This window comes from Rhipicephalus sanguineus, chromosome 11 (genome assembly GCF_013339695.2).
Source record: "Rhipicephalus sanguineus isolate Rsan-2018 chromosome 11, BIME_Rsan_1.4, whole genome shotgun sequence".
NCBI lineage: Eukaryota > Metazoa > Arthropoda > Arachnida > Ixodida > Ixodidae > Rhipicephalus > Rhipicephalus sanguineus.
The window spans coordinates 9,426,540-9,452,440 of NC_051186.1; the positions used below are offsets into that span (position 1 = coordinate 9,426,540).

At 49.9% G+C, this 25,901-nt stretch overlaps 1 protein-coding gene across 1 annotated transcript in view; it reads left to right on the forward strand.

The window, feature by feature from the left end:
- Nucleotides 1–25,901, forward strand: part of LOC119373564 (uncharacterized) — a 75,101-nt gene that overhangs the window by 14,030 nt on the left and 35,170 nt on the right. The window contains exon 2 of the mRNA XM_037643625.2: nt 6,905–6,990. Coding sequence (XP_037499553.1) covers nt 6,905–6,990 — 86 coding nt within the window. The remainder of the gene's footprint in view (nt 1–6,904; nt 6,991–25,901) is intronic.

Below are 25,901 nucleotides of genomic sequence, written 5' to 3' on the forward strand. Positions count from 1 at the left end.
TACCAACTAGCTCAGCCCTCTGTTATTCTAAGCTATTTATCATATTACAAGCGCGGCGTTGGATGCATTGCATAAATAGCTTTTGAAAAAAGAGCTTTAAAAGGGAGTGCTGAAATGGTACATACAGGGCAGATGAGATATAGCATGATAAAGCATAAGTTGATGTAAATTTGGAAGGTTTGTGAAATGAACTTCAAGAAAAAACTGTACAGAGGAGATACTGTGGCCTAGACAGCGACAAAAGCACTGAGCCATCAAAAGTGTCAATAAATATTGAATTGACTATACAAAAATTGGGGAGCCTTAAGCTTAGTCTTTAAGAGTTAAACGCTATGCCGATATCAGCACGCACGCACGCACGCGCACACACACACACACGCACACACACACGCGCGCGCGCGCGCGTGTGTGTGTGTGCGCGCGTGTGTGTGTGTGTGAAACCTTTACGTATGTGTGTGTGTGTGTGTGCGCGCGCGCGCGCACACACACACATACGTAAAGGTTTCCGCCCTCTTCAACAGCACATTTATGACAACAGTCTTTTGTGAATCCAAAGTAGGAACGAGTACTCCGCGCAGGTGCACTGTTGAGGCAATCTGTGCCCTGCGCCTCTGTTGTCTCAGCGTTCGTTCGCGTTAAGTTCACTCACTGCAGACATATGCACACACACTGCACTGACACTTTCAGTCACTGCGGTCGAAGTCATTACGAATGCACAGAATTCATCACAGGCGTGTCAACAGCCCGGTGGCGTGAGGGAACGTCTACGCGCGTGACATTTTTCCGAAGTATCGATGAACCCTCTGTGTGTGTGTAAGATAACGCGCGCACAAATGCGTGTGCACTCTTTAAAGAGTAATGGGTAACTTTGTTATGGGTAACTTGCGATGCGTGGTGTACGATGGCTAAGGTTCGAAATTCTGTGCCACCTCTGTGTCGTCTGCTAAAAGGTTTCGCTGGTCATCCACCTTTACACAGTGCGATGAATCACGAATTTTAGATGCGAAGTATCTTATGGCGGAGTTCAATCCGGTGGTGGTGGTGGTGGTGTGCGGCGTGACCACCCTTACTGCGCATGCACATACCCTCCCCACTCCCCCTCTCCCTCCCCCTCTCCACTTCCCCTCTCCCATCCCCTCTCCCATTACCCTATCCACTTCCTCTCTCCCTTCCCCTCATCATTGCCCCTCTCCACTTTCCCTCTCCCCTCCCCCTTTCCACTCTTCCTCTGAAACGCAGGCTAGACTAGCCGAAATTATCTCCTGCGCAACGCCGCGATGACCACCAGCGCATGCCCGTCCCCTCCCCCTCTCTCTCCTCTCCTACTCCGCTCCCCTTTCGCACGCCTGCCGACCGCGTTCCCCGCTCGCCCTGTGGGAAGACAAGACGCGCGTAGCGTTCCTCTTCGCGTTCCACGACGCGAGGTCGGTAGCATGCCCAAAGAACGCCAACGGAACGCGATCGTGCAAGTTCTCCGGCTTCGCATCGCCTCATGGTCCCCTTTAGCGGGAAATGGTGTAATTTTTAAAGAGCTCCAGAAGTTCAGCCCGAACTCTCCTTCTCCGAAGGCTAGCAAGAGCGATCGAAGGAACGCGTCCTGATACAGAAACGTCGTTGGCATTGAAGAAGCTGTGCTCAAATATTGACATGGCCTTCCGCTGTACCTTCTGGAATATTTATCTGTTTGATATACCGCTACTGTTCCAAGCAACCAAGGCATACACAAGCAGCGGTGGCAGACAGTCTTATACAGTTTAATAAGGCAGCGATAGGCCTTTTAAGGTGTCTGCATAAGCGACGGTTTCCACGCATCTTTGAGCTCGTTGGGTTAGAAATTTGAAGCGGGGAGTGTGGGTGAGCGGCGAACAAAATAATAACGGAAAGGCCAAGACGAAGGAAGGAAAGGGAAAGGCAGGGAAGGTAACCAGAAAAGCGACTGGTTGACTACCCTGCGCTGAGGGAGAAAAGGGAATGCAGTGATGAGGGAGAGAAGGAAGGATACGTTCCGTGAATTCGTGCATAGTGGCTGTACTGCACCACACAGGGGCGTTCGCACAGGCGCATCGTCTGCAAGCAGTAAAGGATCATATCACTACCTTGCAGGCCGACGAGCGTTACAGTCGGTATTGTAGTTGGATCGGCGCGAAAACAGGCCGATCGTCCAGTGATAGCTATGAAATCGAAGGTATTTGCGTTTCAATAACTAATAATTTCTGGAGTTTTACGTACCGAGGCACGCCGTAGTGGAGGGCTCTGGAAATTTCGACCATTTTGTGTTCTTTACCGCGCACTGATATCGCACAGTACACGGGCTTCTAGCATTTCGCCTACATCGAAATATGACCGCCTCTGCCAGGATCGATCCCGCTACCTTTGGTCTGAGCATCATGACCACTGTACCACCGCGGCGGACTTGTCTTTGAATCATATCGAGCACAGTAGCGTTGTAAATGGTCGACGTTTTCAGGGTAGGTTGCGCAGAGAGCTCGGATGCCGCACTATTATGAAGACATTTGTAGTGTCGAAGGTCGACACTAGGTGACTTTAGTTATGTTCAACTGTCATCAAGAGATGGCGCCACCTCTGACATATATAAATACGACTGTCACCGGAATAAAGGGGTTCTTGTGTGGCATGGGTTGAGTGTGTTCGTTGTCCTCAGTCGCGCCGTGTTGCCGACACTACAATCTGGCGACGAGGTTTTCGATCACACCGCGATGGCTTCCGCCGCGCTTTCGCCGCCCCCCTTTCTCGCCGCCCCGGGCACTCCAGCCATACCATGGACCCGCTGGATACGCCTCTTCGAGAATTTTCTTCTCGCGTCTGGAGCGGCCGACCTGCCTGCGCCCCGCCGTCGAGCCCTGCTGTTGCACTGCCTGGGCCCGGAAGGACAACGTATTTTCGATGCGCTTCCACCGACGCCCACCGCACCCCAGCTACCGACGACTGAGCCGTTGGCCGCCGCCGCTACCTCAACCGGTGAAGTCAAAGACCGTGGCGTGCCCTCCAAGCAAGAAGCAGCAGCGACGAGTCTCCCAGACGTATACGACGCGGCCCGCGAGATTCTGGAACGACATTTCGCCGGCGCGCGCAACATTCGCCTAGAACGACATCACTTCCGAGAGCGCCGTCAGCAACATGGTGAGTCCATCCCCGACTTCGCCCTCGCGCTTCGTGAACTGGCAGCCTCTTGCGATTTCGCCGAGCAAGCCAACGATAATATGTGCGATCAGTTCGTTACCGGAGTTGCATCCCCGCAGTTGCGATCACGGTTGCTCTTGGAAGGTGACACGTTGACGTTCGACCGTGCCGTTGAAATTGCGCTACTCAGCGAGCGAGCCCAGCTGCAGTCGGAAGCTTTTTCTAATTCCGTTGAGCGCATCACACGCCAACATCCACGTCAGTATGACGCTTCCGAACAAAGCACGCGCGATAGTCGCCGGTACAGCGACGAGGCACGCCCCCTTTATCAGAGCCGCCCTAGCTTGCCGCACGCTCGTCAAACGAGCTCGCCATCTTCAGATACCAACGCTGCCGATGTTCAGTACAGCAAAAATACGCAGGCTTGTGGTAATTGCGGCACATGTCACTGTGAACCGACGGCATGCCCCGCTCACGGTAGAACCTGCTTCGCATGCGGCCGCCGTGGCCACTTTATGCGAGTGTGTCGTAGCTCACGCAGAGCACGAGGACAACGCCCGACTCACATCCAAGAAGTAGTTCCTGAACAAGATGCATCAGATGTCATTAGCCTACTCACTGTTCACGAAGACAAGCGCAAGGGCGTCTACATTGATGTCGTAGTCACGCCAGTCGCCTCGAGCTCAGAACCGCGCGTTGCTAAGTTCTTGGTCGACACGGGATCAGCTGTGTCAATTATACGGGAACAAGAATTTCGAAACATGTTTGAAGGGGTTCAGTTGACCAGCTCTGCCCTTACATTGTTGGACTTCCAACGCCGGAAGATCCCCGTACTGGGCCAGTTTAAAGCAAGCATCTCGTTTAAAAGGGAAACAGCCGTGATAGCCATTCATGTCACCCCCGGAGGAACTTCTCTTCTGGGTCTGGACGCGGTGCAAGCTTTAGGACTGCACATTGTGGGCGCGCAGCTACGCTGCCTGTGCACGGCTGCCGAAGCTTCAGAGACCATGAGTTAGAAAACATTGTCACCTGAACTAAGACCTTACTATGATGTGCGAGAGGAACTGTCAGTAGTGGACGTCCTGTTGATGCGTTCAGAACGCGTTGTAGTTCCAGCCAAGCTCACAGCTACATTTGTTCAACTAGCCCATGAATCACACCCGGGAATAGTGAAGACAAAGCAACGTCTTCGCGAAAAGTACTGGTGGCCAGGTCTGGACAAGCAGGTTGAGAGTGCTATCCACAGCTGCGCAACCTGCCAAGCTGCAGACAAGAGTGTTAAGAGCTACCCCACTCCACTGCAGCCAGTAGCTCTTCCCGACCGGCCTTGGAGCAAGATAGCTACTGATGTTGTTGGGCCATTTGAGCGTGCATCAGCTGACTGTCGTTTTGTCATCTCTGTAGTCGATTACTTCTCAAAGTGGCCGGAAATAGCTTTCTGTCGTGAAGCCTCCTCCCGTACAGTGCTTGACTTCCTCTTGTCGATATTTGCACGGGAAGGCTATCCGGTTGAACTCGTCTCGGATCACGGACCACAGTTTACATCTCAAGAATTCGAGTCCTTTCTTCAAGACAGAGGTATCAGGCACAGCTTTTCGGCTGTATATCACCCCCAAGCCAACGGACAGGTCGAAAGGTTTAACCGTGTCCTCAAATCATACATTCAGTTGGCAATACTGGAGCAGCGCCCAATAAAAAATACTGTTACAGAGTACTTGGGAATCTACAGAGCCACTCCTCACAGTACCACTGGACTCTCTCCGGCAGTGCTTCTACATAGCCGGCACATGAGGACATCCTTGGACGTCATTGGCTATCCCACTGCAAACTTCTTCGCAGATCCCGCTCAGGAGATGTCCTCACTTCGGAAGAGGGTGAAAGAGCGCCAGCTTAAAAGCAAGGATTATGTTGACCGACGGAGAGCTGCCCGAGTACCCAAGTTCCAAGTTGGAAAGTACGTGAGGGTCAAGAAGCCAGTCCCTGGTCCGAAAGGCACTCCCACTTTTGGACCTCCTTTGAAAATTCTCAAGCGAATAGGACGCTGGTCCTTCTGCCTGGAAGATGGTCGCACGTGGAATGCCTCTCAATTGACTGCAGTTCCCAAGGAAGCCCTGCCGCACCATGCGCTAATATGGAATGACAAAGGACACTCCCACGACACCGTGCGAAGTCCACCGACGCCTGGCAGACCGACTCTCTCCTCTGAGCTTCACCAGCACCCTGCTCCTAATGATGATGATCGTGATGGTGATAGTGCTCTAGTGGATGGTGATGGTGATAGTGCTCCAGTGGATGGTGATGGTGATAGTGCTCCAGTGAATGGTGATGGTGATTGTGCTCCAGTTGTTGGCACCGAACCGGCTGGTGAGCCACCACCTCTTCGTAGGTCCGCAAGAAACCGAAGACAACCCACGAGATTTCAGGACTATGTATAATGTACCATGATGTGAACATTGACTCTTTTTGTAATTATTTTTGTGTAAATATGTATATATTTAGGGAGGAGTAGATGTAGTGTCGAAGGTCGACACTAGGTGACTTTAGTTATGTTCAACTGTCATCAAGAGATGGCGCCACCTCTGACATATATAAATACGACTGTCACCGGAATAAAGGGGTCCTTGTGTGGCATGGGTTGAGTGTGTTCGTTGTCCTCAGTCGCGCCGTGTTGCCGACACTACAACATTCAAACAAATGCAGTGCATTCCTTCGAGAAGGGAACTTCCAAGTAGTCATAAATCGTGAATTGAAGCTCAGTCTGCAACAAAATTTTGTGATACGCATCTCAAGTCGAAAAGATTCTTTTTTTTTTCTAAATTTAGACTTGCCATTACAATCTTCGTAAATAATGAAAGAGAGAGAGTCCGCCGCGGTGGGCCGATGCCTTGCGCAGCCCCAGCCTCGGCGACCAACTTTGGGCTGTCCAGCAGGCCCGCGAGGCGGCGGTGAGGCAAGGCCTCGACGTCCCCACGTGGGAGACCTAAAGCCCAGTCGGCGAAAGCTCTGCCGGACCATCAATAAAGTTGTTACCAACCAACCAACCAAGAGAGGAAACTTTATTATGTGTCCTCGTTGGGGTCAAGGGAGGCGGGAGCTGGGAGACTAGCTCTACCGGAGTCTCCCTTCTTCAGGTGGCGGCCGGACCTTGAGTCTTGGCGGCGTCTTCGGCCAGCCGGACTGCCCAGACTTGGTCCTCCGGGCATGCGCTGAGCAGCATAGCCTTCGACTGCTCGAACGTCATTATCATGAATGTAGGTTTGGTGCTGTGTTTAGTGGTGCGTGGTGTCGCTGCGGGACATGCCCAAATAATGTGGTCGACGTTGACGCGAACCGTTCCGCAAGCTTTGCATTGTGGTGTATAAACGTCTGAGTAGATGAGCGCCGTACTGACGTCAAACTCTGTTGTCAGAATTTTTTCTCTTCCCCTTCCCGTTCCTTCGCACAGTAACAAATGCATCACGTTGTAACGAGCTTTAGTACAGATCAACATCTTCGCCTTTCCGTAAAAGCGTTCTTTCTGGAGACACTAGCCGGAAACAAGTGGTACGGAACTTTAGTTTTTTCCCGCTCTGTAGTGCGCCACCAAACTTTCATCAATCATCTGTTTACCTTGCGCAATTTTTGTATATTTGAACTCACGCGCCTTTTCCTTTGCAATTCTTCTGCTTCAAGCCTGCTGCGGTTGGTGTAAATTGACTGGATAGATTATTTCACTGAAAAATCAGTAATCACTCACCTTTGTTAATTATCTGTTCTCATGCAGGTACTCAAGAAGAGTCTCTACTTGGCAAAGTAGAACACACTGATACCGACAACGCCACAACAGCAGGAGTCGCCGGCGCCGTGACGGTATGTCAGAGGAATTGCTGCAGTCGTGTTTTTAAGCTTAAAACAAAAAGAAAAAAGAAAACACGAGAACATAGAGGATAGACGAGTACACGAGAATATCTCTTACTCACGACTACGTGTTTTATTGAGTAATTGATGGAGGTTAGTGCCGTGGCTAGTTTCTTTGCTTTCCAGGATGTTGCATTTGTTATGGTGCAAATTTGGCAGTAATGAAATTGCTTTAAGTCACTTTTTGCTGTAATGATTAATGGAATGAATTACCTTTGTATGCTTTTTATTTAGTAATGTAGTGGATTACGTCAAGCGCGGAATTTCAAGAAAATGACTCATTACTTTTCAATTTACTTCGGACTAAAATATAACAAGTCCGCTTTTCCTGTGGCATGAGAAATTGACCAGAAAGGAAATAAAAACAACAAGCGCAAGTTAATCTGAGTGCCAAAACCCAAGCGCGGGAACGCGGCAGGCGCATAGAAAGGCCGCTTAACCTTTCAACTCGAAGCCTAGAATAAGGTTGTTTGAACATCTTTTGTTAATGTCAAATTAATTTCATCACTTTTCAAAAGTAATAGTAATGTAATGTCATTACTTCCTGCCAGCTGTAATTTTGATGTAGCTTATGTACATTTTTAAAAATTCTGGGAAATTAACTAGTCAAGTCATTTAATTACTTTACAGGAGTAATTTTGTCATGTCTGGTATGGTGGCGCTGACCCGACGAGGAGGTCCGTCTTTGCTGTCTCCACGACGGCTTTGGCTCTTCTGTTACGGTGTGCGGCTGCTCTGCATACGTGTAAACGACGACCTCGATGGACTCTTAAGTCTCTTTCTTGTAGCCTTGACTCTTAGTAAATACCGTGCTTGGTGACGGGCAGGGGAATATTTCCGGGTAATGGGCGGAGCATTGTGCGAAGTATCCACTCTTCTGGGAGACTTGCGGGTCTCGGGGAAGGTTCCACTTAATCTGGTTCAGGACCTCTTGTCCTATTGGGGTCGTGGCTAGGCGCGCTTCCCAAGATGAGAGGCGCCCCTGTGTGAGTCCATTAAATCGTATCGTGAACACTCATACGGGGAAGCTTGTCTGCAGACGTGTTCATAAGAAGACGAATGGCTTGCTTGGTGGCTTTCTTGAAGAATATATTTAGTTTGTCCGTATCGGTTTTTGCTCAACGTCACTTAGCGCTGTGTACGTTGTCCTAGAGAGGACGAACGCGTGAGCAAGGTCAATGGCATCGTTCGCTTTTATGTAGCAAAACAGTCATTTGAGACTAGTTGGTAACGATTCATCTTAAAAGCAATACAGCGACATAAAGAAGAGCTTTTATGCTCTGCGTCTCTTTATTGTCCATCGGATCATGTATATAACCTGTTTCCATAGACTGTGACGTGGGCTATATAGTTGGTTGTGCGGTCCCCTGTTAAAGGGCACACTCGAATGAGCACCCTTCATATTGCTGGCCCCTTAACGGCAAGTAGATGAGGAAACTTCGTCCGTGTATGACCCTGTTCTGTCAAAAGGAGTCGCAACTGTCAACCACCAGTAGTCTTATGCAATTCTAAGCCACTATGCTTTTGCAAGAGAACCAAATCCGAACATGCCCTGCACGCAAGTGTTCCCTTTAACGGTGGACCCGTCTGTACTTCATATGAAAACGGCAGCGCACCTACACACGAGGACAAGGTAAAGAAGGATCACGAAAATGTGGTCGTTCTCTACTTTGTCCGTTTGGGGGTGCACTGCCGTTGTTCATTCTAATATGAGGTGTCCTAATATTATGACAAGAACCGGCGCATTCGGCATGGCATGGCCGGTGGCTTCTAATAGTAGGTGTTCTAATATGAAGTGTTCTAATATGAGGTACATGAGGTGCCATTTTAATATGATGGCTACTAATAGTAGGTGTTCTAATATGAAGTGTTCTAATATGAGGTACATGAGGTGTCGTTCTAATATGAGGTGCGCGAATGTTCACTGTAACGATCACTCGCCATTCTGATAGTAAGCTGCAGGTTGTGCTGCTCGCTTTCGGAAAGCAATCGGCCCGATCCTTTCCAACTGCCACCTCCCCCCAAGTTCTGAGATCTCGGAAACACGAGATCTTTCAAGCTGAGGGGGGCGACCGATATAAGACGGCATTCCAGTCACGTGGTTCCTCTGATTGCTCTGGGAGATCCGAAATTCTCTGCTCGGGGCAACCACTCTCTCCGTTTCCAATCCCGAGAGGGCACACCACGGTGCTGCAAACCAAGTTCGTAGCGCGGTAGTAAGCATGTCCAACCTGGCCGCTGTTAGTACGTGTGCCTTAAATAAGTCTGAGAAATCCGTGTGGATGTTGTTTTTAGTCTAGTTCGTGAAACAGCTGGATGAATTTTTTTTTCACTTTCGTGAACATTTTTTCCGGCTCGCGGGCTTCGGCCGAACTGGTTTGCTATATCTGAGCCTCGCAGCGACGTCTGGGCCAAGAACCACGTCGCTGACGATCACCACGGTCTTCGTTCTCTTGATTACATTAGTCCCCTGACACGCGCTCACACACGAACACAGGAAACTAAAGCGTGCCGTTGGCTTCTGATGAAGTCGATTGTTTTTCTTGAGGTATTGCGAAACTGCGCGAAAACCCTTTACGCCTTAACCATAGAGGATGACAAGGCGTGCAAACACGGACACAAGAGAACTAGAAAACACGAACGCCGACTGTGAACTGAAAGGACGCAACCACGGCGGAAAAGCAAGTAGACACAGAAACTTATCTGGGCATGCGCAGGTACGGTAGCGCCACCTGTTAATCTTCCACATGCGGAGTACTACGTGAGAGATAACTGTTTAAGCATTTCATTTCTTCTAGATGCAAGCCCGCCGTGGTGGTGTGGTGGTTACGGTGCTCGGCCGCTGACCCGAAAGTCGCGGGTTCGATTCCGGCTGCGGCGGTCGCATTTCGATAGACGCCAAATGCTAGAGGCCCGCGTGCTGTGCGATGTCATTTGACAATAAAGAACACCAGATAGTCGAAATTTCCGGAGCCGCCAACTAAGGGATGCCTCACAATCATATGATGGTTTCGGCACGTAACCCCAGATATTATTACATTATTCTCTATGTAACGTGATCGAGGACTGGCTCACGCCTTACCTTTCTTTATGATGAATCCTCACTAGCTGCCTCAGCTTTCTGTCGTAATCGTTGTGCCTTTCTCTTTCTACCAGAGGAACCAGTTGCCTACCCGCAACTGACTCCTCGGGAAGGGGACGTGCGAGCGGACATGTTAGTCATAGCGCCGGTGGTTGTGCGCTACCACCTTCGCCAAGGGAAAGGAAGCGTCGTACAGGACAGCAGGTGGTCCTGGTGAAAATAGGCAATTAGTGGACATGCGATGGACCGTCATAGCGCAAGGTAACACTAATAAGAGATCATCTAAAGTGCATTCGTGCTGCAGTATGTATAAATGACTTCTAAGCGATAGACGACAAGGACGTGTCTGAGACAGCGGGTATACGGGACACTAGAGCGCTGTGTGGGTCGTTCGTTTGCTTTACGGTGTCTTTACCGCGCTGTACGGTAAACTGTACCGTATGCAATGAGCGCAAGTATATGTACAGCCGTGAACATAAATTTCGTGGATTAATATTTTCCTGACGACGACGACAAATGCTTGGTTACGTATATGATAATAATTTACATATTTTCATATACGTAACCAAGCACAGTCAGGACATTGAAACACGCAGCCAGACGCCATCAAATCATGCAGAAAAGTGGGTCAGATGTATCCTATAGCATCAAAGTACTAAGCTCGAATGTAGTGATAATTTTTAAGGAACTACACTGTGTACAGCGAAGCATTCGCAATGTTCTGGATAGATCTCGGACAGTGACAAACGTACCCCTATGACTTCCGATGGGTTAGAACTTAGTTTGTGGAGATAGGTTTGCACTAGGCTTACCTACGAGCGCGACCGTGTAGGGACGCGACGTTCTCCACTGCCGCTGCGTGCGACGACGCTGCGGCCGGGTTCGTCGTTTTCTCCGACACGGTGCAGAAACCACGCACGAGGCAGGGTAACAACAACAACGGGTTTATTAGCCCAAGATGCAGCACAGTGTGACACTCACGGGCTTGCAGGCCGTATAGGGAACTCCGCAAGACCGAGCAAGTACGCTTGCCTACGGCGCTACGACAATCACACAAAGGGCAGCAGTCGAGCACACGAACGAGAAGCCGCCTGCTCAGCAGCGCGTCAACCTCTCGTCAAGGCCTGAGAGCATCTGACGCGGGCCAGCCCGCGCCAGACAGAAGCGAGCTCAAGGGGGAAGGGGGTTGTTACTGGCGGCCAATGAGGAGAGGCGTTGCGCAGCGACGTAAACTAGCTTGGTGGCGTGAGCATGTGAGCATGTCGAGGCATGCCCGGACGCGTGCCCGCGCGCCGGGAAGCTGACGCATGGCTCGCACCAGACAAAGAGGCCTGGCGCTGCCGCCGTGGTCTGCCGATTAACGGCGGTTCCCGGCGCTCGAGCCGCGCGGGGCCAACACGCGCGCTAGCTGGGGAACGAGGCGCCAAAGGGAAGGGCGCGCTCGATTCCCACATTCCCCCCTCCTAAAGACCGAGGCCAGCCTGTGAAAGAGGCTGTCCGAGGCCAAGTGGCAAGGTCAGCTCAGCCGCAAGGGGGCTGGCCAACGGAGCAAAGTCCAACAGGGGGGGTGTCGTCTTCAAAAAGGTACAAGTCCATAGGTCGGCCATGGCCACACAAAAGTTCCACCAAAAGTTCCACCAGAAGTTCCACCACCGGGGAGAGCCCACCTAGCAGCTTCGGCAGCCGCCCTCGGCGATTGGTTCGCCCACTCAAGCTTTGGCCCAGGCCCGAGCGTGGTCGCTCCGGCCTCCGTTCCTGGCTGCCTGCTGTTCCGGCTTGCCGTTTCTGCGTGGTCCCCGTCCCAGCGACTTTCGGCGGTTGGCTGCCGCACGCAACTGGCAGCCACGCCTCGTACGTTCCCGGCTGCCAACCTCTCCAGTCCGGCGAACTTCAAGCGGGCTGGCTGCCCGCCCTTGTGCAGTCTTCCCCGTTCCTCCTAGGCTGCGGACCTTCTTCCGGCAGTGGGCTCTCCCTGGTGGTGGAACTTTTGGTGGAACTTTTGTGTGGCCATGGCCGACCTATGGACTTGTACCTTTGGGAAGACGACACCTCCTTGTTGGACTTTGCCCCGTTGGCCAGCCCCTTGCGGCTGAGCTGACCTTGCCACTTGGCCTCGGACAGCCTCTTTCACAGGCTGGCCTCGGTCTTTCGGAGGGTGGAATGTGGGAATCGAGCGCGCCCTCCCCTTTGGCGCCTCGTTCCCCAGCTAGCGCGCGTGTTGGCCCCGCGCTGCTCGAGCGCCGGGGACCGCCGCTAATCGGCGGTATGGTGACCACGGCGGCAGCGCCAGGCCTCTTTGTCTGGTGCGAGCCATGCGTCGGCCTCCCGGCGCGCGGGCACGCTTCCGGGCATGCCTCGACATGCTCACATGCTCACGCCACCAAGCTAGCTTACGTCACTGCGCGACGCCTGTCCTCATTGGCCGCCAGTGACAACCCCCTTCCCCCTTGAGCTCGCTCCTGTCTGGCGCGGGCTTGCCCGTGTGAGATGCTCCCAGGCTAGCACGAGAGGTTTACGCGCTGCTCTAGCAGGCGGCTTCTCGTTCGTGTGCTCGACTGCTGCCCTTTGTGTGATAGTCGTAGCGCCGCTGGCAAGCGTTCTCGATCGGTCTTGCGGATTTCCCTTTACGGCATGCAAGCCCGTGACTGTCGTACTGTGCTGCATCTTGGGTTAATAAACCCAAGATGCAACCCAATTAACGGCGGTTCCCGGCGCTCGAGCCGCGCGGGGCCAACACGCGCGCTAGCTGGGGAACGAGGCGCCAAAGGGAAGGGCGCGCTCGATTCCCACAAGTTACACCGTGAAGAGACTAACATGGACTAGTCGGTTGTAGTGGTATTGTGTAACACGTTTTTTTTTTTCGGGGGGGGGGGGGGGTGAGCAGTATGACTGAACACAACAAAGAACGGATGACAAGAGCAGAAACCGGCGTTCTCTCAGGCGTGTTTCTTGCCGTGTCCCGTCCTATTACCTCTTGCAAAAGTCACGTTTCTTACACGTCTTCACTGTAGCGGATGCTTTAGTTGTGGAGATTTTAGTACATACGTGCCAAGGTTTTCTTTTTTATTTCTTTTTACGGTTATCAGCGTGCTAGATCCCTCTCCGACCCTCGGCTCCATTTCACAGCTCTCCTATCGTCGCAGTATCTCGAGCTGCGTATATATTCTCGCCCGCGTGGTTATTTAGCTGCAGCGCTTCGAGCTCTCGACGCACGCGTGCCTTTGCCGTTACGCTTCTCTTTCACGATGGCACTGCCTAAGCGGAGCCTTCCAACTGCACGCCTGGCAATGAACCCCGCTGCCGGTGCAGTCGTAAAACCCGACTAATTCAATTCGATTTATGCGCCCGGAGCCTCTTTTACGACTCCGAAGCCCCGGGATCCGGGCCCGTGGAGAGTTGGCCAAGGGCCCCCGAGATATCGCTGGCACGTTGCGCCATCTCTCGGCCCCTCTCTCGGCGAAACAGTGAGGCTCAGTGACCAGGCGAAATGTGAACGCGCCATCGTTTAATGTTGCGTGGCTCGAAAGCTTGGAAAAGGTCGGGTATTTTATACGGAGCTCACTTGCCCACTGCGAAAAGTGTGTAGCTGTAAAATTCATTATTGCCGGATCAGGCCCGTAGCCGGGGGGGGGGGCATCACGCCCCCCCCCCCCCCCTGAAATTTGGTGAGGCGGGTGTTCTACCGAAAAGAAATAATGAAAATAGATGTTTTTCTCAAATAGTCAAGGCCTTCACGGCTTGCTATCTTTCCGTTGCGATTACTTGAGGCCGCTGTTCTGCGATCATGACTAGAGTTACTCTATATGCTACCTTTAGGTAGCAGAGTTGCGCATAGGTCTGGCAAGCAACCACAGCTATGCAGTGGAACCGCTCTCCGTTTTTGCAGGCGACATGTCTACCCTGTCGCCGATCGACATGTTTGGCATGTCGAAGACCGATGATTTACCTCACTGTCGATGTCCGGTGTCAATCCAATTCGCTGCAGCGGCGGCGTGGAGAAATGCAAAAATTGGCCCAAGCGGCAGCTTCTCCGCAATGCATTGGCAATCACAGGTACATGATTAAACGATAAAATGGAGGTCCGTGTTTTAATTTGAGGATTTCGCGCCGTAACCCGAAATCCATGACGTTGCGGAGCTCGCATTGTGTTTTCGTATTCCGGTCATGTTGGCACAATATAAGTTCTCGAAATTTGTCGCAAGTATCTGGCTCCCTTAGAGCACGATGTAATCCATATGTACCGAGATAGAATCCTTTAGTCCATAGAGCGAAAGAATGAACCTTTATTGAGCCGGATAGGTATGTGTAGCCAGGTTAAAATTGCTTTACTATAGATGGCCAGCGTGTCAGGCCTACACAATAACCTCACCTAGAAGGCCTAGGAGGCCCCATACCCGATGTCACTTACCATTAAGGTACTCTAGATGATCGATGTTTTTCTGAACCCTCCACTACGGTGTCTCACATATAGCCTAAGTGGCTTTGGGACGTGAAACCCAATAAGCCAGCTAACCATTTGTTTTTATAAATACTCAAGAACATGGTTTGTATACTTTCTTACCTTCGGTTGTTTACCTCACTTCTGTAACGGCGCGTATGAGTATTCAGGCACTCGCCATGCGGGCCTCTCTTTCGAGAACGTCCATCTTGAACCTCGTGACCACGCTGTGGGCGACAGCCAAGAGAAGAAGCGATACAGTCATGCCCTGCCCGTTAGGACAATCGCGCACGTTCCATGGAAACGCGGCCGTCAATGTTCGCACGTGCGAGCGCGCTCTGTGCGCTGTCTGCAAGCAAGGCTTCGGGCTGCGGCACCGTATACGTGACTTTGCTCACGTGCTCGCCCGAGCATACGTGCAGGCACACGTCTTTCAGCTCTCTTTTTCCCTCTCTCGTCATATTGCAAGGACGACGCAGCCGGCATAGGTCACCGATCGAAGTTTGTCGGTGTTCAGACTAACTTGTTTGCACTAATGCCTTTTATATGGGAGGTGATATATCTAGATGTACGCTCCCACGATTTCTGCAGGAGTGGCTAACGGCGAAATAAGGATAGTAATTGTTGGGGTTTTACGTCCCAAGACCACAATATGATTACGAGGGAAGCCGTAGTGGAGGGCTCCGAAAATCTTGACCATCTGGTGTTCTTTAACGTGAACCTAAATCTAAGTGCACGGGCCTCCAGCACTTCTCATCCAACGAAATGCGGCCGCCGTGGCTGGGATTCAATTCCGCGACCTTCGGGGAGGTCGATGGCTTATGGGGTGTTTGTTCGCGTACTACCAGCACTAGTTTGCGCTTTCTGATCTGAGCTAGTGCTGGCTAACATGTAGGAAGGAAAAAAATTTACAGCATATCCACGGGTGAATGATGAAGAGCTTGGGCGAAGCTCCTGAAGCAATCATGGTCACACCGTGAAATGTTCAGTGACTTCGCCCAGCAGTAATCAAAGCGATACGCCGCTTTGATTACTGCACACCATCTAGCGTGCAGGGTGCCGCTGCTTTTTTTTTTCTTTTTTTCCTTTCTTTCTTTTTTTGCACACATATTGCACACGTATCTATGGGACAGCGCCATCTAGTATATCGTCACCCAACTGCAGTTTGCATGCATCTCTATGGGATAGCGCATTCTATTGAATGATACGGGAGACGTGACGGCGGGGACACGCCGCATGGGGCGACGACCGACCAGGTGATGCTATAAGGAGCTTCGCCCCTAAAATAAAGAAAGGAGCGTCACGTGATTACGCTAGCCTCGGCAAGCCAACCTCCACTGAGGCCGCCCCTCCCGACCAGTGCGCGGTGCCTCCTGGGTAGTATTAGGCCCCTGCAGAAACATAGCGAGTCGACCAAGAGTAGCGCTTGCCTGTCACGTCACCAGGACCTATGCCTATCTTAATTTTTCTTTTTCATGACGAGGCTTCAAGATAGTGACGTGACGATGCTTCCTAGTGTTTTCATTCCTCAATGTCTCTAAATGGCAGAAAAACGAGGCTAATGCCAGGCTACAGATGGCTTAATGATGGATGGTAACGTTGGCTACTATTAGCTAATTCTGGCCTAATGATGGTCGACGTTGAGCAAATATGACTAATTGATCGCGAATGTATAGGCTAATGCTGGTCAACCGGCGCTACAACAGCAACACTGTCGTTATTGAACCTCAATTTAATTACTTATTCGTCTGTTACATTTGTAAGCAGTTGCAATCTTTCGGGTACTTCTCGTGCTTCAGCATTCGTCGCCCGATTACTGCGGTCACGAGACCTGAAAAATTGGATGCGTGCTGAGGGAATAAAAACATCCAAGGAACAAAAAGATTGCGCGCGTCCTAATAAGAGTTGGAGCCTACGTGGTATTGCCCTTGTATAGACAAAAAAAAAATTCAGGCAGCTTCGCTCTAGTGGTGGTGCCGAGCCTGAAGGAAGTGCGGAGCTGGGCAGCCTTCTTTGTTTCTCTTCGGTTTTATCTTTCTTTCCTCCTCTCTTTCCTTATTTTTCTCTTTTCTAGTTTCCTTTCTCTTTTTTTCCTCTCTTTATTTCTATTTATTTCTACTTTTCTCCCTCATTTTTTCCTTCTTTCTCTTTCTAGTTCTTGCTTGCTTCCTCTTTTTCTTTACTTTTATACGTGATTTTGCCTGCGTTGCGCGAAGCGACGCCAACGTACGACAGCCCGGGCCCCTAGAGTGCTCCGCACTTGATATCATCATCAAGGCGCTCGAAGAACAAGAGGAAGAAGACTTCTCCTTGGCGCGAGCGCGCGCTCAATATGCTTCAGATGGTTATGCTATACGTGGTTTTGTCAGCGTTACGCCAAGCTACGTGAGACGACGACAGCGTACGACAGCCCGGGCCCTTAAAGTGCTCCGCACTTAGAAGCTTCCTTGGTTCTGCCCGAATCTCTTTACGGCAAAGCAGGCTAGGCGAAACCAAAGTGAGTCCGTCCTATGTACGGAAAAACTCCTATCGCTTATGTGCCACGGAAATTGAGCAAGTCCCACTACTCACCAATAGTCCACTGCTCAACAATGGCCCACTGAAAATGAAGAAGCCGTCCACGGGCAAAACTGTCACAGAAATCGGGCGAATCCCGCTTCTCACCACTGGTCCACTAAACTGAAGAAGGGAACGCAAAAACGGCAAACGCCAGTTAAGATTTCTAGACATACGTCAGCTATATTTGAGAAAGACTTCATTGAACCGTCGGGTCTAACCCATTGATAAACATCGGGGCCGCGCGTTTGTGCTTCGCTGGTTAACCGTCTGAACGGAGTGCTTGGGCTGAGATATTTTTAGGTGCGAAGCGCTTCAGGTCCTCGCCTTGTCGGCGTGTCATGTCGTCGTCACAGTCCACCATAAACGGGTATGCGCCGCAAAAAATGGGTTGAACCCCACTACTCGCCACCGGTCCATACTATGCATATTATGAGTTAAAGGTTCGTCGTTGCTGCCGAAAACATTATGTTCGGCTTAGCAGCGGTTTCAGAATCCCCGACGAAATTTACCAAGGGGCTCAAGTTTCTTATTTAAAACGTGAGACACAAAGGTGCACCTCTACGATAAAGATATTTATTTAGAATCGTCACTTTTTGAAACATATCTGCGAACTGATGGTTGGTGTACCGGTGCCGAGTAAAGCAGTGAAGAGTAAAGAATTTGCTGTGGGAAACACCGGCGCACACTGCATACTTCGCCCCTCCCCAGGTTTTACGTTAGTGGAGCTGAAACACCCTTCCTTACATGCTTCACCCGTCCCCAGTTTTTTTTTTTTTTTTCGTTCTCAAGCTTCTGCTACACGATGTGACAAACTGTTTTGTAGCTTAGATTTTACGCGTCTTTTGAGTACAGCACCTCGCGAAGTAATCTACCGCTTTACATATTCGAGGCATTCGTCGTCTGTACCTCGCGTGTATGCGCGCGGGCGTGGTTTTCAGTCGAGAACACAAGGCAGTATCGATCATCCTGACGCAATGAAGGGAAAGCATTTCGCCAACATTACTCCTCCTTGTTTATTTAAAAGGATTCAGTTGGAATATTCTGTTAAGAGATGCAGATCGCTATCGCATGATCTATGAAATCGGAATCAAAGGGAGAGACAGAGAGTGAGAAAGAGAGAAATCTCTTTATTGAAGTACAGAGCATTCTGCCGGCGTGCATATGGGAGCCTACATGCTTCCCTGCGTATAGATCTTTTCCACGGAGAGGGGGAGAACATCCTTTGTGGACTGTTGCGCAGCAGTACGAAGACTGACGCACGCTGACGTCACTGCCTTGGCAGTGCGTTTTGTAGGGGTCACGCACATTTGCCACATCCCAGAGGGAATTACGGCGGCACCCAGTGAGCATTCGTCGAAAAGGGAATTGGAGACAGAATAGCCCTAGGATCTGGAGGGAAGGAAAGTAATAAAGAAAGTCACAGTTTCGCCACAAGGGCGAAGCAATGAATGTCATAGCAAGAAATTGGAATGTCACACAAAGAACGACAAGCAGCTCTATACTTGCAGCGCGCCGCTCGAGCCCAAAGTACTGGCGAAAATAACACACACAGGACGACCGCGAACTAACAAAGGTCACAGCTCGACACTAGCAACGCACTGCTCAAACACAAAGGACGCCCGAAAAGAACGCACAAGTATACACAGGACAAGCGTGAACTGACAACTATCACAGTTGTTACGTCTTTGTGCTTGAGCAACGCGCTGCAAGTGTCGACAATGCAGAATCAGACGCTCCTAAATATTTCTTTTTCTTTTAAACTGCGGCGCGTGGAGCGACCCCTCTGCGTTTCCTGCCACACGGGGGCGTCTGATGCAAGCTGTGCCTAGGGTGCCTTGATGCCCGCGCGCTCCGCTGAGGGTGAGGACAGGCGCGTCGTCTGCTACGACGGCCGCCATTGCGAATCCCGCCGCAGCTCGGCAGCATGCGGAACGCGCTACACAAAGCGCTTGCGGTGCGCGGATGCGTCCGGAAATAAGTGCGCGCTAGTGAGCTTTCTCTTTTTCTTTTCTTTTTTGAAGCCTGGGCAGCTTTTATTGCTGTTGTTGCCTAAATGTTTATTAAGGAAGCGTGTAATTCATGTAAGCTGACGGCCTGTGCACGTGTTATGCGCTAGAGGTAGACGTAGACTGTTATGTTGAAAACCAATCCTCTTCCTTACGCCGGAAACGATAAAGTCTAAAGCCTTACTTAATTTTCTCGTAAGCTGTGCATTCCAAATACACAAACAATCGTTTAAGGTATTTGTATACGTGTCAGCAGCAGCAGTATATGTATCTGAACACACACAATTTAGTGTTGCGAAGCTAAGCATTAAGGTGGCTCATTTTGCTAAGTTTGCAAACAATTAGTCGTTTATTATAAATCGCATCATACATATTGTACACAGAATAAAGGGCCGAGGGGCAGTATGGTGCGAATATCCTGCTAAAATGAAACGAAAGCTTCTTTATCATTATTAGTGCTGACATTTCTTGCTCACAATCTGTAGCCGCTACTGTATCGGCACTCGAGTTGCACCTTGAGTCCTTATCGAAACGATCCATACGTTGTTAAGTAGTATGCCGTAAAACTTTGCATGCGCGCAGTATCAGTGCGCTTTTCTTTCTTCTTGTATCTGGCAGTTTCCTTTTCTGTATCTGCAGGTTTTCTCGCATGTCCAATAGACCGATCTCACCGCGAGTTTCACTACGCCACCGCTGCCGCAGTGCATGCCGGTACTTGTAGTACTCGGTACGTTCAGCTGCCTACAGCTGGTGCATTGGCGAGCTGCATTGACGAGCTTTAGCGGCGTTATTTGGAGGAATTGCGATGGTTGGGTTGACGAGCTGTGTACTGGAATGCTACAACAGGAGCCTGAAGCAAAATGACTCGGATTTTGCGTGTTCTCAAAGGATTTCAAGCTCCGACAGGAATGTGTGCGACAGTCAACGAAGTCGGACAGAGAGGCAACTACCGCGCACTTTCTTGTTCAACGTGTTTGTGAACTCCCTGTGCATGATGCATCGTGGTTTAGCAGTGCCCTATTGCGTCATAAAAACCTTGCTGCGCGAACGATGGACCGATCAGCGACAGCAAAAGTTCATATAACGCGAGCTGGATCCCCTTGCCGGGCCGATCGCCGCCAGCGGCGACAGATTGGATACAACGTCCTTTCCGGGCTCAACAGATATCGCTTTAATTTATAGGAAGACCTAAACCGACCTCTCACCAAATGCGATGACGACTGTCAAGCGTCTAGCATGAACGAGATTGTGATACAAGCCAAGATTATAACTGCATGCTGTGTACAGCTCGCGCCGTGGAGCGCACGGCGAAAACTCGGCCGTGCCGTTATCGCCGCCAACTCCGCCGCCGGGATTTCCCTGTTCCTTTCAATATGCGATATTATTGTGAACGCATCGTAAAGCGGGCAACAGCGGTAGCAAAGCTGGACTTTTTTATAAGCGTAGGCTATTAACCGTACACTGCCGTTTTGAAGCGGTAGGCCTAGCGACGATACCGGCGCCGAGCCACCGGCTGAGGCCGCCGCCGCCAGCCGGAGCGAGCTACTGCTTATCCGCCGCATTCCGTGTGTCGCCAAAATCTCTTACTGACTCATCCAGCAGGAAATATTATGCCAGCAGGAAATATTACGTACAGTACAGCAGGAAATATTATGCCATTCACGAGATTTTCGTGATGTTAACCTTTGCCAAACGGCATGAGCGGCCAGTCACTGTTCAGCGGACGCGCCTCTAACCTGCTTCACGGCGACCGTTTTATCTTCATTCACGTTTAACTTATTACTGTGATCGAAGTCCTGCGTTGACAACACAGTCTACATGGAAAGTGTCGTTTCGACAAAAAAAAAAAGCGTAATAAGCTTCTTTTTTTGGTCCCCTTCGGCTTTTTTTTTTTCTCCTGTTGTATAGCGGAGAGCTCTGCGCAGTTTGGGCAAGTTATTTTCCGGATACTGTAGCTTGTGTCGCTTGCGTGCTTGCGTTCACTGGAGAAGATATTTGCTCTCATGACGACGGGAACGTGATTTCTCTTTTTTTATTACTAATATTTATTCAGAAAAATGACGCAAGCTCATCAACCCGACGAGACCACCTCGTCACACGCAGGCACACGTCAACTGTTCTTTTTTTCTTTTAGCGCTAGGATGCAGTTAACCTGAAATGAAATAACATACGTTGGAGGTGCGGACACAGTTTTCCATCGCGTTCAATCGTCTTGCGTGTCGAGGATTGGTGCAAAACCCCAATATACCTGAAACACGCAGCAAGCAGCCGCACCAGCAGCGCTCCGAGAACTACAACTAAGATGGCGACAGTGCCACTGTCGGAAACTCGCGCATGCGCATATGGTCTGGTGGGATCGGTCTATTGCATGCACATATCATTGAGTGTTTCCTATACTGTTTTACATTTTGTGTGGCGGATGCACGGCGTAGTTTATTTGTCTCTTTTAATAATATCTAGGGTTTTACTTGCCAGAACCATGATATGAATATGAGGCACGCCGTAGCAGAGGGCTCCATGAATTTTGACCATCTGATACCTGCACTGACATCGCACGCTACACGGGCATCTAGCATTTCGCCTCCACCTAAATGCGACCGCCGCGGCCGGGATCGAACCCGTGACTTTCGGGTCAGCAGCCGAGCTCCGTCACCACTATACCACCGTGGCGGGCGTCTTTTTTAAGGCGAAAGCCTTAAATGCCTCCTCATACACGAAATTTGACCGTCGGCGTCCCGCGTCTACGGCGTCAGCATACCACGACGTTGGGGACGAGGGATGCAAAAAATCATCGTCATATGTGATGACGTCACCATATGATGTCATCATGGCTTCACAAATTTGGCGTGACGTCATATGATGTCGTTATCGCATGACATCGTAGCTTGGTCAAAAGTGGACAGATCACGAAGGCAGTGCAAAACCAGGTGAGGTGCCTCCGATCTTGGAGGCAGTGTTAAACCGCGCTTTGTGCGCAGAAAACGGAGAAGAAGATGGATTTCGCTTTCGAGCCGTCTTAAGCGAACGCATAAGGGAGCCTGTGAGTTATTTCATTAACTGGTTTTCCATGACGTACTCACTGCACAACTTTGTTTCTTGTATTTTTTTACTGACATAACGTGTCTACTGTAAACAATGCTCCCCCGTCCTCTTGTTGTTTTCATGCGTCTTCTTTGCATAGACGCTTCGCGAGAACTGTTTGTATGCGCATTCTTCTATGAGCCTTCAGGGCTTACATTATTAATAAATTATGCTTGCTCAAAGAAATGATACTCAGTGTGTGTGTGTGTGTGTGTGTGTGTGTGTGTGTGTGTGTGTGTGTGTGTGTGTGTGTGTGTGTGTGTGTGTGTGTGTGTGTGTGTGTGCGTGCGTGCGTGCGTGCGTGCGTGCGTGCGCGCGCGCGCGCGCGCGCGCGCGCGCGTTATTCAGTGTACAGGCCATTTATTTGTGCGCATTAACTCTGCGCTGCCAGAAGCAATTACACCAATAAAACGCAGATTACATAATAAAACAAAACTGTCACTAGTCGATTCACAGTGATCGTAAATGATTAAAAAAAACAGGAACTGCGTAATTATTCAAGACAGGACGAAAATGTAACCTCAAAACACAAACAGGGAAGGATAAAAAACATTTAACTGCACACATACATACATGGGCATTAGACCAGCACAGAAGGCGTACTTGAAACACGGAAAGGAATATAAAAAACAAGAACCCGCCGTGGTTTTAGTTATGGTGCTTGACTGGTGACCCGGAGGTTGCGGAATGGAATCCCTGCCGCAGCGGCCCCATTTCGATGGAGGTGAAATGACAGAGGCCCGCGTACTTAGATTTATGTGTACGTTAAATAACAACAGATGGTCAAAATTTCGGGAGCCTTCCACTATATACGGTGCCTCTCATAATCATATCGGGGTTCTTTGGACGTAAATTCTCACAAATAATTGTTATTAGGAAAAAAGAAGGATCTGATCTGCAGACAAACACGCATAATATATTCCATGATGCATTTCAAATCACAAAAATAGCGAAAGCAAAAATCAAAGGCAGATACAGGACCAACCAAGTGCAGTAAAGAATGTTTGCGAAGTAAAATGCAGGATTCATGCACACGTGAACCAAAGCATTTTGAGCATGTAGCTGATATCAGTGTGTCCATTTATTACTCAAGGTTAACACCGGCAGAATTATTCTTGCATGTGCATTCGAAATACCGGCCGGAAACGAACGCTGCAAGTGCATAATGTGTTCTTCGGATGCCGCTTGTCACGTTTGATTTTTACTGTCCAAAGAAACCTCGTATCTTCTAAAACGATACAACCCCCAGCGTTTCTGGAATGATTGGTGCACTGCGGCACGCAACACCCGGCCATGGTGATGGTAGCGAGCGCATAAAACTGGAGGGAAACGAGCACCGACCCAAAAACAGCACGCGCGCCACGCACAAGTGACCGGGCGGGGGATTCAAAATGGCGGCCACGCTGCCGCCAAGGCCGAGGAAGCGGCATCTGCCCTTTCAAAAGCTGACACCACTCTAAGCGGGGGCGCGCGCATCGAGGCACTCTAGCTGTGCCCGGTTTTTTTTTTTTTTTTTTCGTTCCACATCACGAGTGGGTACAGAAAGGACCCCATTGTCGTGCGAGTCTCAAGGGCACTTTTCAAATTGAAAGAAAATGTAGGAGCGTTGCGAGATAAAAAAACACGCTCAAGCTCCTCCGATATGCGTACCACCAGCATTAAAGGGACACTAAAGGCAAATAACAATTTATGTCAGAGTGAAAGCCCAATGTATGACAACTTCTAAAACGGCAATATTATCAACAGCAGTGCCCTACTTACCGAGAAATTAAGCTAAATGTATCACATGATGAGCGCCACGAGTGGGACATTTTCGAAGTGATCCCGATGACGTAGGGAAGTCGGCCTACAATAAATCACTAGTAATCAAACTAGCAGCAGTAAAAAAAGAACATTCCGAGCAACAAAAGACGTAATAAAATGCTGTTTGTTCGTTTCCGATTGATTCATGGAAAACAAAACCTCCGTGGCGTTGCCATGGGGAACGGCGCGCGTGGTTCAAACATGGTTCAAAGGTTCCGTTTTCGCCGAACTGCGCCTCGCCCGTCTCAGTGGTAGTTTCGGGATCGCGTACTGCCGTGCGTGTTTTGCGCGCTCGTGAAAGTCGCTCTGACAGAAAGTTCGACAAAATGCCGCATGCGTGTGATATTGCCGGATGCCCGAATGGTGCACAACGCCAGTGCTGCAGCAAGGAAACCGGTGTGTCTTTTCACTGGGTGCCGCGGAATGAACCCTTACGCTCTAAGTGGCTTAGTGTCATGCCATTGCGCCAGTGTGCTAAACAGTCAAAACCTCCGCGTGTGTGCTCGCTGCACTTTCGTACTGAGGATTACGAGACCAACCGCAACTTGGTGACGGTTTTGAATGTGCCCATCCGAGCAAGTCTTTGCCGCAGCGCCGTTGTTGCTACTGTGGGTCCCGCTACTTCCCCTCGGCTGCTACTAGTGTCGGCGGCCGCGCAGTAAAAGCGGGCAACGTTGGGCACGGCAGCAGTGACGTAGGAGAGTCGTATTTTCAGGCGGGAGATTTGAAGCGCGCTAACGCGATGCGGACCACTAAAAACGTGATTTTATTTCAAAATAAGCACTTCCTTGGCACAAAAGCAGCACTACGAGGTTTCTGGACCGCTATTTCAGCAGTCAACGTCGACTTAATATTTGCCTTTAGTGTCCCTTTAAATGGTGTGTATAAATAGCTCGCTGTCATTTCGCCGGCGCATGCATGGCGCGTGGTTGAGTTGTCTAACGCAGCTTTGCTGGGGAACGAGGGGTCGCTGGTTAGGATCACCGGTCGGGTGCTTCGGAATTTTTTCTTGTGCTTTATTTTTCTTTGTGTCTTGTTTATATATATACATACATATACATATCTGGGACATGACGGCGACGGCGAAAATCCGCAAAATAAAAAAGAAAATATATGATAGTGGCATGTACAGGTGAGATATCAAACGTAACGGTTGTGATGTCAGCCGGTTTAGAGTTTACCTATTAAGTTAATGTATTCGAGGAACATAAAGAGTTATCTTAAAACTTAACGTTGCAGTGAAGCAGAAGGCACAGGATCAAGTATCTAGCCGAGGTTGAGTGTTACTGGGAAAGCGGAGCACGTGCATTCTACTGTGGAGACAAGTTTTAAAAGAGGAACTTTATGTTCTCATCGTCGCTTTTTTTAACTTGCTGCTGCGAACGTATACGCGCCAATCTATCATTCTCTAAGCTTATAGAACCTAGCATATTTTTTTATATACCGTATCCCGTAGCAACAGCGTCGAACAGAGCCTCAATAATAAAAAAAACTTTTTTTTTTTAAGCGAATAGCTTTCTGTGGCTAGTTTTGCCAGCTTTCGCACTCGCTGGTCGAACTTTTACTGTCGATACGAAAACTCGTGCGGGACAGATTAGTTGCCGAAGGTTAACTATTACAGATATTTGAGGCGCGCGCGCTTTCTATCCCTATACTACACCGCCATAGGTGTAGTGGCTAAAGTTCCGATTCGCTAGACCATCACGCTACGATATAAGCACACAGTACCAGGCGCACCCTTTCGTATAATCAAGCAAATACCGTTTTCCAAGCACTCAGCTATTCGCTTATATAAATTGAGGCCCGTGTTCGATGGTTTACGCAGTATTTATCTCTAGTGTTCTTTTTTTCCTCCGGGAAAGCAAATAACGTGAAAAGTCTACAGTTCTAGTTA